The sequence below is a fragment of the Oncorhynchus nerka genome, linkage group LG2 (genome assembly GCF_034236695.1).
Source record: "Oncorhynchus nerka isolate Pitt River linkage group LG2, Oner_Uvic_2.0, whole genome shotgun sequence".
Lineage (NCBI taxonomy): Eukaryota > Metazoa > Chordata > Actinopteri > Salmoniformes > Salmonidae > Oncorhynchus > Oncorhynchus nerka.
In genome coordinates this window covers 10,208,423-10,222,291 of record NC_088397.1, presented here as the reverse complement: position 1 = coordinate 10,222,291, position 13,869 = coordinate 10,208,423, and the positions used below count along the sequence as shown (strand labels likewise).

General features: G+C 44.1%; 2 protein-coding genes across 2 annotated transcripts; both read left to right on the top strand.

Moving 5' to 3' along the window:
* The first annotated feature begins 666 nt into the window (after window positions 1–666).
* On the top strand, window positions 667–4,612 carry si:ch211-114n24.6 (uncharacterized protein LOC795591 homolog). Its single transcript, XM_065023060.1, has 4 exons — window positions 667–904; window positions 1,224–1,446; window positions 1,543–1,691; window positions 3,370–4,612. Exons 1-4 carry the CDS (start codon window positions 902–904, stop codon window positions 4,348–4,350), a joined length of 1,356 nt encoding a protein of 451 aa, XP_064879132.1. The 5' UTR covers window positions 667–901; the 3' UTR covers window positions 4,351–4,612.
* Window positions 4,613–6,231: 1,619 nt separating this feature from the next.
* On the top strand, window positions 6,232–13,869 carry LOC115115380 (tubulin alpha chain). The gene is given in 7 exon segments (XM_065023069.1): window positions 6,232–6,249; window positions 8,119–8,227; window positions 8,230–8,328; window positions 8,421–8,569; window positions 11,641–11,863; window positions 11,960–12,108; window positions 12,218–13,869. Coding segments are annotated over 7 exon segments (1,710 nt in total). The 5' UTR covers window positions 6,232–6,246; the 3' UTR covers window positions 13,196–13,869.

Sequence of the window (13,869 nt, the reverse complement as noted above, 5' to 3'; positions counted from 1 at the left end):
CAGGTGCATGGGATGGAGATGCTTCCAGGACTCAGACTGGCTCCCCTTTCAAGCCATGCCTCAAACAATCACTACGGATTCAGTGACATAAATAGATATTTCTTAACTCCCAAATAAGTATAGGAGCATCCCCATGAATTCATTAATTTTATCATATGAAATGGATAAACAAGTCAAATGTTTTGAAAACTTGATCATTTTGTAAACAAACTAATTATAAATGATTCCTTGTACCAATGAAGGAGTCTTGAGTTAAAAGGTCACCTTGGTGTAGCTGTTACCTATGGTGCCTGTTACCATAGGATACAGTCAACGAAGCGTGAAACACAACAGAACCCTGCCAGGCCACAGGGACAAGGGGAGGGAGTGAGGGCGGGCGGGGAAGGCAGCGCCTTTGAATAACAAATGTCTCAAACAGCAGGGACTATGGGGGAGGGGATCAACCATCTTAAAGTGACTAATTCCTAAATTCCTTCGTTAACGGACCCATGGAAATGCCACTAACATAGTATGTGTATTTTCTAAACATTTGTTGTGGTAGAGGTTCTTTAATGTTTAGGGATTAAATTACAGTTCCCTTAGGAACCTTTTGTCCTATGTAAGGTGGGGCTGGTCGGTCGGATGGTCAGAGTTACACATTATCATCCTGGGTAGATGGGGAGGAGTTATTGCTGTGCGGCAGGGCTTGTATGCAGTGTCTCCTCTCGAGCTGAATGATTGGCTTTCCTCTTCCCAGCCCAGAACTCCGATTGACCAAACACATTTAACCCCTTTGTTACCAACAACAAAGCTTGTTACCAAGGTGTTCGCTAATCCTATAAATACAGACGAGCTGCCACCAGGACACACAAGCAAGATTTCTGTCGCAGATCCTTAACGTCGGCCTGAAGAAACTGCAACAATGGTAAGCTTCTGAATATTAGGTCTCCTGCTCCCTTCATGCAGCGCTCCCATCCTTTGTTTCTTCAATACGCCTCATGTCTCTTAAAACAGATCTGCTTCTTGTTTCATTGCCTTGATAGATCAAATATATATGGTTAGAAATAGAATTGTATTGGCAATATTGATACTGATAATGTTACTGAGCAGATTAAGAGAGACGTTTAGCTGTAACATTAGAAATGCTATTTAGTTGATTGACCTAAATCCTCCCGAAAACCATAGCCTGAAGTTGTGAACATTTTAATATGGCTAATGGTTTCAATTCTGTCCTTTCTCTGCAGCGTGAATGTATCTCTGTCCACGTCGGCCAGGCAGGTGTCCAGATGGGCAATGCATGCTGGGAACTATACTGCCTGGAACATGGGATCCAGCCTGATGGACAGATGCCCAGTGATAAGACAATCGGAGGGGGAGATGACTCCTTCAACACCTTCTTCAGTGAGACTGGGGCTGGTAAACACGTTCCTCGTGCAGTCTTTGTAGACCTGGAGCCAACAGTCATCGGTAAGTTGACAAACAATTTGCCTACTGACATTCCAATCTCCATATTTTTATAGGTTAAAGCTACAGATATTAAATGTCAATTCCCCATGTCCACAGACGAGGTCCGCACAGGTACCTACCGCCAGCTGTTCCACCCTGAGCAGCTGATCACAGGCAAGGAGGACGCTGCCAACAACTATGCCCGTGGTCACTACACCATCGGCAAGGAGATCATCGACCTGGTACTCGACCGGACGCGCAAACTGGTAAGACCCAACCTAGTCATCTTTCTAGGTGGATGTTCCGTCCATATATGATACAAATATATAAGGTTTGTAACGCATTCCTCCCTGTTACTTTCTGGTAAGAATGAACTGGTAAGACTCATACCATTTTAAAGCAAGGCCTTGTGTTGACACCAAATGTGGAAATGCTAATAAATACTAGTGGAGTTGGTCAATATCAATACTTCTATATGATTTCCATGACGTTTGATATCGATGTGAGCAAGGCCTATCGTGATATCGGTTTATCCTTAAGCAATAAGGCCCAAGGGGGCGTGGTATATAGCCTATATACCACGACTAAGAGCTGTTCATCTGCACGATGCAACGCGGAGTGCTTGGACACAGCCCTTAGCCGTGGTATATTAGCCATATATCACAAACCCCCCGGGTGTCTTATTGCTATTGTGAACTGATTACCAACGTAATTAGAGCAATAAAAATACATGTTTTGTCATACCTCCGTTATACGTTCTGATATATTACGTCTGTCAGCCAATCAGCATTCAGGGCTCGAACCATCCAGTTTATAATTGCTGAACCTAGATTATTATGTAAAAGGGCATAAATGACTATTGCTACAGACACAAAACTCGCTCACAGGTTCAACTTAGCTGGAGTGCTTCTGAGTAGGCTATTTGAGAACTTTCTCTGTTGTAAAACATCCCACGTATAAATACGGTAATGTACACACACTTGAGGGTAAAACATTATTTATGCGCAAAATAGTGTTGTTGTTTTTTTAAACAAGTGCAAAACTTCATGGAGCAGGCCATTCAAAGAGTTGGTTTGATGGTGCCCTCTGATGTCCCCCCTCCCCCATGATTGCGGGAACAATAGAGAACAAACGAGGAAAGCACCACCACCCCACTTGTGCTAGGTCATGAGGATACCTGGACCACCTTTTGAGATGTGCCTTTTGTTATTAAAGGTGCAATATACAGAAATCGCTCTGTCATTTCCTGGTTGCAAAGAATAGTCTGCCTAATATCAGTTTGTGACAATCAATGTACCATCTAAACCGCCATGAAATACATGTTCAATAACCAGCTGTTTGACGCCGTTTTTCAAAACCGTAAGACGCAAAACTGAAACTTAAGAATGGGAAGCATAGAAATAGTGCACATAGAACAGATCTACCACTTCTTAGACTTGCTTTCAATGAGGATGACAGGCAGGTAGCCCAGTGGTTAGAATGTTGGACTCGTAACTGAAAGGTTGCAAGTTCGAATCCCCGAGCTGACAAAGTCAAATCTGCCGTTCTGCCCCTGAACAAGGAAGTTAACCCACTGTTCCTAGGCAGTCATTGAAAATAAGAATTTGTTCTTAACTGACTTGCCTAGTTAAATAAAGGTAAAATAAATTTAAAAATGTAATAAGTGGGGTGGAGAAGAGACTTCAACAGACTTCCCATTGTATTCAAACTGGTTGTGTAGGTTAATTAGGCCACCTGGACATTCACACCTGGCCCAATGGGCAACGAGCAAGCAGTTGTCTGAACTTCACAAAGCCGTGGAAATGTATTCCACACAGTTGCAATGTTATTCATTCAAACTAATATGATATCGGTTTGAAAAAGTTCAATGGATATTGATTTCACATATCAGTGCCCATCACTAATAAATACATTTATTACATTTCTACCTTCTGTTTCTTTCAGGCTGACCAGTGCACTGGTCTCCAGGGCTTCCTGATCTTCCACAGCTTTGGAGGCGGCACCGGCTCTGGGTTCACCTCCCTGTTGATGGAACGACTCTCTGTCGACTATGGGAAGAAGTCCAAGCTTGAGTTTGCCATCTATCCAGCTCCCCAGGTGTCCACTGCTGTGGTGGAGCCTTATAACTCCATCCTGACCACCCACACCACCCTGGAGCACTCGGACTGTGCCTTCATGGTGGACAATGAGGCCATCTATGATATCTGCCGCAGGAACCTGGACATTGAGCGCCCCACCTACACCAACCTCAACAGGCTGATTGGTCAGATCGTCTCCTCCATCACCGCCTCCCTGCGCTTTGACGGGGCCCTCAATGTGGACCTGACAGAGTTCCAGACCAACTTGGTGCCCTACCCCCGTATCCACTTCCCTCTGGCCACCTATGCTCCAGTCATCTCTGCTGAGAAGGCCTATCACGAGATGCTATCAGTGGCTGAGATCACCAACGCCTGCTTTGAGCCAGCCAATCAGATGGTGAAATGTGACCCACGTCACGGCAAGTACATGGCCTGCTGCCTGCTCTACCGTGGTGACGTTGTGCCCAAAGATGTCAACTCTGCCATCGCAACCATCAAGACCAAGCGCACCATCCAGTTTGTGGACTGGTGTCCCACTGGCTTCAAGGTCGGTATCAACTACCAGCCACCCACAGTGGTCCCTGGAGGAGATCTGGCCAAGGTCCAGAGAGCTGTGTGTATGCTGAGCAACACCACCGCTATCGCTGAGGCCTGGGCCAGGCTTGACCACAAGTTTGACCTGATGTACGCAAAGAGAGCCTTTGTGCACTGGTATGTGGGAGAGGGCATGGAGGAGGGAGAGTTTTCAGAGGCCAGAGAAGACATGGCAGCCCTGGAGAAGGATTATGAAGAGGTGGGTACTGACAGTGTAGGGGACGAGGGGGAGGAGGAGGGAGAGGAATATTAAAAAGTAGTCAACTGGTAAAGAACAACATCTGTGAAGAACAACAGGAAATGAAGAGGAGGATGCGGGGGTGGAAGAGTAGAATGTTAAGATCTATAATCTCAGCTTTACAACATGAATGTTGAAACTACACAAGTCTATGATTGTCAGCCAGATACAGTTTTGACCAAATCGAGAATAGTAACAATAATTTTTAACCATCTATTTCTTTGGATATGAATCCTCTCTGTGAAAAAAATAAAGCATTCATTGTCAACACCCAAAATATTTGTCTGTGTCATGCTTGCTCAAAACACATTTTTCAGTAATGTCAATGCATAAATTCCACAGCTTGTGGCAAGAGGTTCTGCCTTGAGGGAAGTTGGTCATACTGTATCACACAGTGATCTATTTGAGGAGGTAGTGCACCATCAACCGCCACACACTGGTGTTAATGGTGTCCTCTGTCTTTCCTGAACTTCGGCTAAACTTCTCCATCCCGTCCTGCTTCAGCTGTGGGAGAGTGTTTGGTTAAGGCTATTGAGAACTGTAAACACACCACTTCTGGTGATACGTAGTCAGCTCACACTGAAGCCATCTAACTTTCAGGTCTCTATTTCTTATGAAACAAAGCGCCAAGCTCAGCTGACACACAGCAGTAAAACACTGACTCCTGAGAAGAAAGAAATGATTGGTAACTAAAAGACAACCAAATGAGAACTACAGTATCTCCTTAGATACTCATTGATGAAAAGTCAACTGTGGCTACAGTACCTGTGGTTATACATTGCCCAACAATTGCTTACATTCAGTGTATCTAACAGCTAACAAAACCTTAGTGGTAGAACCATAATTTTCACCACACTCAAAAGTAAAACAAATACTGCTGCGGTAAATGCCTTAGAGCTGTGAATTTGACAGCATGAATTGTAAAACTACACAAGATTGATGGCAAGATAAATCATTTAGTTGATATATAATATGCTCTTTTAATAGACAAGCATTTTTATAAATATTACATACAGTTAGCCAATCCTTTGAAAGGAAAGACTGCTTCCCTGGCAAACAATGAAGACTTCTGACCACACACACACACACACACACACACACACCAGATAAACTAAGAACAAAAGCACTTGGTTTCAAAAAGAACAACTTGTGTGAAGCCAGCTGTTCACATTCTGTTATAGACAATAGGACTATAGACAGAGCTGTGAAATGACACCTGCTTTACGGAAGACCGACGTTGAGGTTTTCCCTAGGCGCCCGCTCACCTGAGGACATTTGCATTGTAAATTAATCTCTACTACTATGGTGACCATAATGATCTCCTGTAACAACAGCCTATTCAGGTCACCATGGGGAGGTATCCATTTTCTTTCCTCAGGGCAATGGGACAACAAGACCTTTACAAAATGGATCCTCTTTAGTTGGAAAGAGTTTGAGCATTAAATGTGTACAGTGTCCTCTAAGGTAAATGAGTGAAAACCATTGAAAAAGGAGCACAAAATATCTTGAAACAGACTTTGTTCAGAGTGCAAAATACATTTTTAAATTGTTATTTTTCTTCATATAACTTAAGTTACAGTTTACTTGTAAAATGTAACTACTATATGAGGAGGGCAAGGCAAATAAATGTAATACATATGGGTCTTATTTCACAAATACTGGACAGGTCAAGGTTACTGTTCACCCATCCTAGACTCAAGGTAGCAATTCATATTATTGGTCTTTGTCCCCGTTTCAGTTAAGAATCAAAGATGGTATCAGCTTATCCGAGTTCTCCAGTTACTACAACAATGCACCGTTGTTGCCTAGCAATCCGGCACGTTTAAAAAGTTGCTCCATGAGCCTTTACATGACAATATAAAGGATTCCCCGGGTAGGCAACTGCTTCAAGAGAGTCCGAGAGTCCGAAACATGGTGAGAGCATTTTCTAAAATCGAATGTTTCCTTGCAATTTAAAAAGTTAAAATATTTAAAAGACAAATATTAATTTTGTAAAAGATGATGATTTTAGTAATATTTTCATGTTACGTTTGTCATCGTGAGGCAATTAACTAGACTTATCATTAAAAAAACTCACCAGGCCATAGCAACCTTTATATGAAATACAGTGGGGCAAAAAAGTATTTAGTCAGCCACCAATTGTGCAAGTTCTCCCACTTAAAAAGATGAGAGCAGCCTGTAATTTTCATCATAGGTACACTTCAACAGACAAAAGGAGGGGGAAAAATCCAGAAAATCACATTGTAGGATTTTGAATTAATTTATTTGCAAATTATGTTGGAAAATAAGTATTTGGTACCTACAAACAAGCAAGATTTCTGTCTCTCACAGACCTGTAACTTCTTCTTTAAGAGGCTCCTCTGTCCTCCACTCGGTACCTGTATTAATGGCACCTGTTTGAACTTGTTATCAGTATAAAAGACATCTGTCCACAACCTCAAACAGTCACACTCAAACTCCACTATGGCCAAGACCAAAGAGCTGTCAAAGGACACCAGAAACAAAATTGTAGACCTGCACCAGGCTGGGAAGACTGAATCTGCAATAGGTAAGCAGCTTGGTTTGAAGAAATCAACTGTGAGAGCAATTATTAGGAAATGGAAGACATACAAGACCACTGATAATCTCCCTTGATCTGGGGCTCCACGCAAGATCTCACCCTGTGGGGTCAAAACGATGAAGAACGGTGAGCAAAAATCCCAGAACCACACGGGGGGACCTAGTGAATGACCTGCAGAGAGCTGGGACCAAAGTAACAAAGCCTACCATCAGTAACACACTACGCCGCCAGGGACTCAAATCCTGCAGTGCCAGACGTGTCCCCCTGCTTAAGCCAGTACATGTCCAGGCCCGTCTGAAGTTTGCTAGAGAGCATTTGGATGTATAAAATATAACTTTTTGGTAAAAACTCAACTCGTCGTGTTTGGAGGACAAAGAATGCTGAGTTGCATCCAAAGAACACCATACCTACTGTGAAGCATGGGGGTGGAAACATCATGCTTTGGGGCTGTTTTTCTGCAAAGGGACAGGACGACTGATCCGTGTAAAGGAAAGAATGAATGGGGCCATGTATCGTGAGATTTTGAGTGAAAACCTCCTTCCATCAGCAAGGGCATTGAAGATGAAACGTGGCTGGGTCTTTCAGCATGACAATGATCCCAAACACACCGCCCGGGCAACAAAGGAGTGGCTTCGTAAGAAGCATTTCAAGGTCCTGGAGTGGCCTAGCCAGTCTCCAGATCTCAACCCCATAGAAAATCTTTGGAGGGAGTTGAAAGTCCGTGTTGCCCAGCAACAGCCCCAAAACATCACTGCTCTAGAGGAGATCTGCATGGAGGAATGGGCCAAAATACCAGCAACAGTGCGTGAAAACCTTGTGAAGACTTACAGAAAACGTTTGACCTCTGTCATTGCCATCAAAGGGTATATAACAAAGTATTGAGATAAACTTTTGTTATTGACCAAATACTTATTTTCCACCATAATTTGCAAATAAATTCATTAAAAATCCTACAATGTGATTTTCTAGATTTTTTTTCTCATTTTGTCTGTCATAGTTGAAGTGTACCTATGATGAAAATTACAGGCCTCATCTTTTTAAGTGGGAGAACTTGCACAATTGGTGGCTGACTAAATACTTTTTTGCCCCACTGTAATTCAATCAAGAAACAGAAATGAGTTTTCATCAAATTAGTGTAGCAAGAGTTTGGCTGTTTCCACCACAGCTTGTTTTAAAAAATCATCTTCTGTAAGTGGCATGTGACTTCCTTTCTCTCTCTCCAGGGTGAATGTATCTCTGTCCACATTGGCCAAGCTGGGGCTCAAATTGGAAATGCATGCTGGGAGCTCTATTGCCTGGAGCATGTGATCCAGCTGGATGGACAGATGCCAAGTGTTGGGGAGATGACTCCTTCAACACCTTCTTCAGTAAGACTGGGGCCGGCAAACATGTTCCCCGTGCATTCTTTGTAGACCTGGAGCCAACTGTCATTGGTAAACAGGAGGCTTTCATTAACAGCTGAAGGAATTTGACAAAAAGCATACCTCAATAGTAGTTTTATAAATGTATTGTTGTCTCCCAATAGATGAGGTCCGCACAGGTACCTACCGCCAGCTGTTCCACCCTGAGCAGCTGATCACAGGCAAGGAGGATGCTGCCAACAACTATGCCCGTGGTCACTACACCATCGGCAAGGAGATCATCGACCTGGTACTCGATAGGACTCGCAAACTGGTAAGATCCATTTCATTGCTAGGCCTTGTGTTGACCTTGTACTGAAACCAAAAGGGATACATTTCAATGAAGGGTAATAATTACATTTTCTTTCCTTTGTTTCTTTCAGGCTGACCAGTGCACTGGTCTCCAGGGCTTCCTGATCTTCCACAGCTTTGGAGGCGGCACCGGTTCTGGGTTCACCTCCCTGCTGATGGAACGTCTCTCTGTCGACTATGGAAAGAAGTCCAAGCTTGAGTTTGCCATCTATCCAGCTCCCCAAGTTTCTACTGCTGTGGTGGAGCCTTACAACTCCATTCTGACTACCCACACCACCCTGGAGCACCCGGACTGTGCCTTCATGGTGGACAATGAGGCCATCTATGAAATCTGCTGGGTTTTTCACGCTCAACAGTTTCCCGTGTGTATCAAGAATGGTCCACCACCCAAAGGACATTCAGCCAACTTGACACAACTGTGGGAAGCATTGGAGTCAACATGGGCCAGCATCCCTGTGGAACACTTTAGACACCTTGTAGAGTCCATGCCCTGACTAATCGAGGCTGTTCTGAGGGCAAAATGGGATGCAACACAATATTAGGAAGGTGTTCCTAATGTTGTACACTCAGTGGATGTGATTGAGTTAAAATGTAACGAGGCTAGTCTTCCAAATGTTTCGTTGGGGCCAAAAACAAATAGCTAATTCCACAGCAGTTCAGTCTTTGTAAAGCTGACCTACAATTGTGTTCTCTACAAAACTAGGTTAAACAGGGTACTTAAAAAGGTGCCATCTCCAATATTTACTATCATTTCAATTAATGATATAGGCCTACACATCGATTCTTAAGAAAGTGTTACCAATATAACTTATAAATGCCCCTTGAGCATGAATGAAAAAATTAATTTAGGATTGTGACAAATATTTCTTATTTTAAAAAGATTACTTTCGGTTTAGGCTACTTCTTGGCTCTTTTATTCCCAGTAGCAGGTATTATATGCAAAGTTGCAAGCCCCTCCCCTGTTCTTTGAGTAGTTTCTTTCCCTTCCAGTAGAGCCAACTTCCATTCCCTGTTCTCTACATTAAATATAATATTAGTGATAGTGATTATGAAAGATATTACCCACGATGTAACATCTGCTTGTCAACCTTTTTTTGCCCGAGGAGCATTCCTTTGGGTTATAGAGTGTGGACTGTGGACTGTGGACTCTGCATTGAAAGCAGAACTACAGCTCTGACTCTGTCCCTGAGAGAGATTAGCAGCTTGCCGAGGAGCCGCCCCTTTTTTTGTGCTAACAGTCGCTCCCGCCAAGACAAAATAATACAGCTTCCTGCATCGCCCTTCCACCAGACATATAAAACCCCCACCGTGGCCCCCTCCCCCATTACAGCCTTCATTCTCCGAATCCTCAACGTCGGCCGAAGGAAAGAAATCTGTCAAAATGGTGAGTGCTGAGTACTGCAGCTGATTTTGAAAAAAATAAATAACTACATTTTAGACAAACAGTGAGAGAAATAAATATGTCCTTGGATTGAACATTTGTACATTTTCGGTCAAATATATAGGGGTATATTTATTTCTAGTTTGTTAGTGTTTGATAACTATACACTATCATTGGCTAATGTTACAGGTTTTTTTATCTTATAGATAGCATTAAAAGCCACGCTGCCGTTGTTGGATAGGCTGTGGGTTTGGGTGCAGTGGAGACGGACTCAGCACTGTGACGAAGGGGACTCGGAGCATGTGGGGCTGACGCCAGAGAACTGGCACAGTTTCCTCCACCAGCGGGAGGAAAGCACATTACAGTCAGAAGCACTTGCCTCAATTTGATGTAGAAATGAATTTTCAAGAACAATCATTCCATTTGTTTGGGTGGAAGGGTATTTACAAAATTGTTTACTTGACCATTTGTTTTGGCTAAATGCAATTTTTTTGTACTTTCATTCTTGAGTAATAACGGGGGGGGGATATTTGTATCTGGGTTGAGCAGTTCTAAAGAGAAAAAAAGTTTTGAGTATGTTCTAGAGGACACAATCAGATATCCTGTCTGCGTTACACAAAGCAGCGCGCTTTGGCACTGAGGGCAGAGTGGGGAGTGGCCTGCCGGGCTATGGATTTTTCCTCTGTAGCACTGGGAGTTCATAACTGCACTGCTGGTTTCATTGGAGAACGACTACCCCCTCTCATTGAAGACAGGGTTAGTTCAAGACCGACCGCAGCACTACAGGCATTGAAAGCAGGATCCCCCCATTATAATGTATGGAACAAATTGCAATCACCCTGGTCAATCTTCCTGTAAATAACTGTTTTATTGGGAAGACAATCACGGTACCAATAATTGTTGTTCACACAGCTCAGTCTCTGTGGGGCTTCAGTAATAACCTGCATATGACTCAGCATTCAGCTGCCCAAAGCTTCACAGCCTGCGGAGAAGCAACCCCACCCTTTAGCCAGCTGTCGTTGGGGTAATATAAGATTTAAAGCTGGAACAGGTGTTAAGACACAGTAAAATGACTACTCTCACTATTGACTCATAATAATTTGTATCCTAACAATAGGACTACTGATTTGCAGTTGGTAAGGATGGTGTTTGTTGCCAAGCAGTAATGACATTGAATCCCTGGCCTATGATCGATTCAGATATCTAGACTGGGACAGTGAGAGATAGTATCATTGGAAACTGTGGGCTATATGCATGTGACCAGTCTGCAGCCAGGAATCTAAAACGGAAAACAAAGGAAAGGAAATAGAAGGTCCTACCTTCATCATGAATAGGATTCACAGATGTCAGGGCTGATTTCATTGGATGGATCATTTTCAGATTTTCTTCCACAGCCAGTTCCATGAATAACACTTGCTCTTATTCATCCAACGGAGCTCTTCAGAGTTTGTGGAGGTGTAAGCGGTTTCTTGGCCACAAACAGTTTGGCCTGTACCTAGAGCCATTAATGTATTGTACTGTCAACATGTTTTATTTTGTGTTTGATTGAATAACAGACAGGATATCCATGAGCATTCATCAGTTGAGGGATGACGTTTTCTTGGCTTTGAGCTTCATGAAGGCCATAAGTTGACACCTCTGTTTCTCTGCAGCGTGAGTGTATTTCTATGCATGTCGGCCAGGCCGGAGCCCAGATGGGCAATGCATGCTGGGAATTGTACTGCCTGGAACATGGGATCCAGCCTGATGGACAGATGCCCAGTGATAAGACAATCGGAGGGGGAGATGACTCCTTCAACACCTTCTTCAGTGAGACTGGGGCTGGTAAACACGTTCCTCGTGCAGTCTTTGTAGACCTGGAGCCAACCGTCATCGGTAAGTTGACAAACAATTTGCCTACTGACATTCCAATCTCCATATTTTTATAGGTTAAAGCTACAGATATTAAATGTCAATTCCCCATGTCCACAGACGAGGTCCGCACAGGTACCTACCGCCAGCTGTTCCACCCTGAGCAGCTGATCACAGGCAAGGAGGACGCTGCCAACAACTATGCCCGTGGTCACTACACCATCGGCAAGGAGATCATCGACCTGGTACTCGATAGGACTCGCAAACTGGTAAGATCCATTTCATTGCTAGGCCTTGTGTTGACCTTGTACTGAAACCAAAAGGGATACATTTCAATGAAGGGTAATAATGACATGTTCTTCACTTTGTTTCTTTCAGGCTGACCAGTGCACTGGTCTCCAGGGCTTCCTGATCTTCCACAGCTTTGGAGGAGGCACCGGTTCTGGGTTCACCTCCCTGCTGATGGAACGTCTCTCTGTCGACTATGGGAAGAAGTCCAAGCTTGAATTTGCTGTTTACCCAGCTCCCCAAGTTTCTACTGCTGTGGTGGAACCTTACAACTCCATTCTGACCACCCACACCACCCTGGAGCACTCGGACTGTGCCTTCATGGTGGACAATGAGGCCATCTATGATATCTGCCGCAGGAACCTGGACATTGAGCGCCCCACCTACACCAACCTCAACAGGCTGATTGGTCAGATCGTCTCCTCCATCACCGCCTCCCTGCGTTTCGATGGGGCCCTCAATGTGGACCTGACAGAGTTCCAGACCAATTTGGTGCCTTACCCCCGTATCCACTTCCCTCTGGCCACCTATGCTCCAGTCATCTCTGCTGAGAAGGCCTACCATGAGCAGCTGTCTGTTGCTGACATCACCAACGCCTGCTTTGAGCCAGCCAATCAGATGGTGAAATGTGACCCACGTCACGGCAAGTACATGGCCTGCTGCCTGCTCTACCGTGGTGACGTTGTGCCCAAAGATGTCAACTCTGCCATCGCCACCATCAAGACCAAGCGCACCATCCAGTTTGTGGACTGGTGTCCCACTGGCTTCAAGGTCGGTATCAACTACCAGCCACCCACAGTGGTCCCTGGAGGAGATCTGGCCAAGGTCCAGAGAGCTGTGTGTATGCTGAGCAACACCACCGCCATCGCTGAGGCCTGGGCCAGGCTTGACCACAAGTTTGACCTGATGTACGCCAAGAGAGCCTTTGTGCACTGGTATGTGGGAGAGGGCATGGAGGAGGGAGAGTTCTCAGAGGCCAGAGAAGACATGGCAGCCCTGGAGAAGGATTATGAAGAGGTGGGTACTGACAGCATCGGAGAAGAGGATGAAGAAGGAGAGGAGTACTAAAGGGTGTAACTCTTGATCTGCTGATGTTCCATTAATATAGTCTACCAGTCCCAGATAGTGCAAGTAGTAAGAAAACAACAAAAAGGGTTTAACGGACTAATATTGGAAATCCTTCCATAGAGTAAGCACATTCCACCCAGCTACAAGAAGAACCTTCCTGCCTCACATCAGCCATTTTGAATAAAATATGAAAGAAAAAAAAGCTTCTTGTGTTTACTGGTTGAAACCTCTTGGTATGTCAACATGAAGTAGCAGATATATCTGACGCGTTGATCACACCGACAGTGTAATTTCGCAAAATAATATGCAGCATCATCTGGATGTGTGCAACAAAAGTTCAACATTCCCCTTCTGCTACCATTTCTGTCAAGCCGTCTATGTATGCAGTTTGAAGCATATGTTCAATAAATCCAATGTATGTACCACACAGAACGCACTGCAACGCAATGCTGCAAGGCAAACACGGCAGGTCGCCTAGTGGTTAGAGTGTTGGGCCAGTAACCTAAAGGTTGCTAGATCAATCCCTGAGCTGACAAGGTAAAAAATCTGTTGTTCTGCCCCTGAACAAGGCAGTTAACCCACTGTTCCTAGGCTGTCATTGTAAATAAGAATTTGTTCTTAACTTACTTGCCTAGTGAAATAAAATAGTAATAAATACATTGAAAATTAATGTA

Bases quoted from the DNA above. Each gene is read 5' to 3' on its own strand.
- si:ch211-114n24.6 (XM_065023060.1), top strand. The intron at 1,447-1,542 runs GTAAGTTGACAA...CCATGTCCACAG, and splicing joins CCTGGAGCCAACAGTCATCG to ACGAGGTCCGCACAGGTACC. The intron at 1,692-3,369 runs GTAAGACCCAAC...TGTTTCTTTCAG, and splicing joins TCGACCGGACGCGCAAACTG to GCTGACCAGTGCACTGGTCT.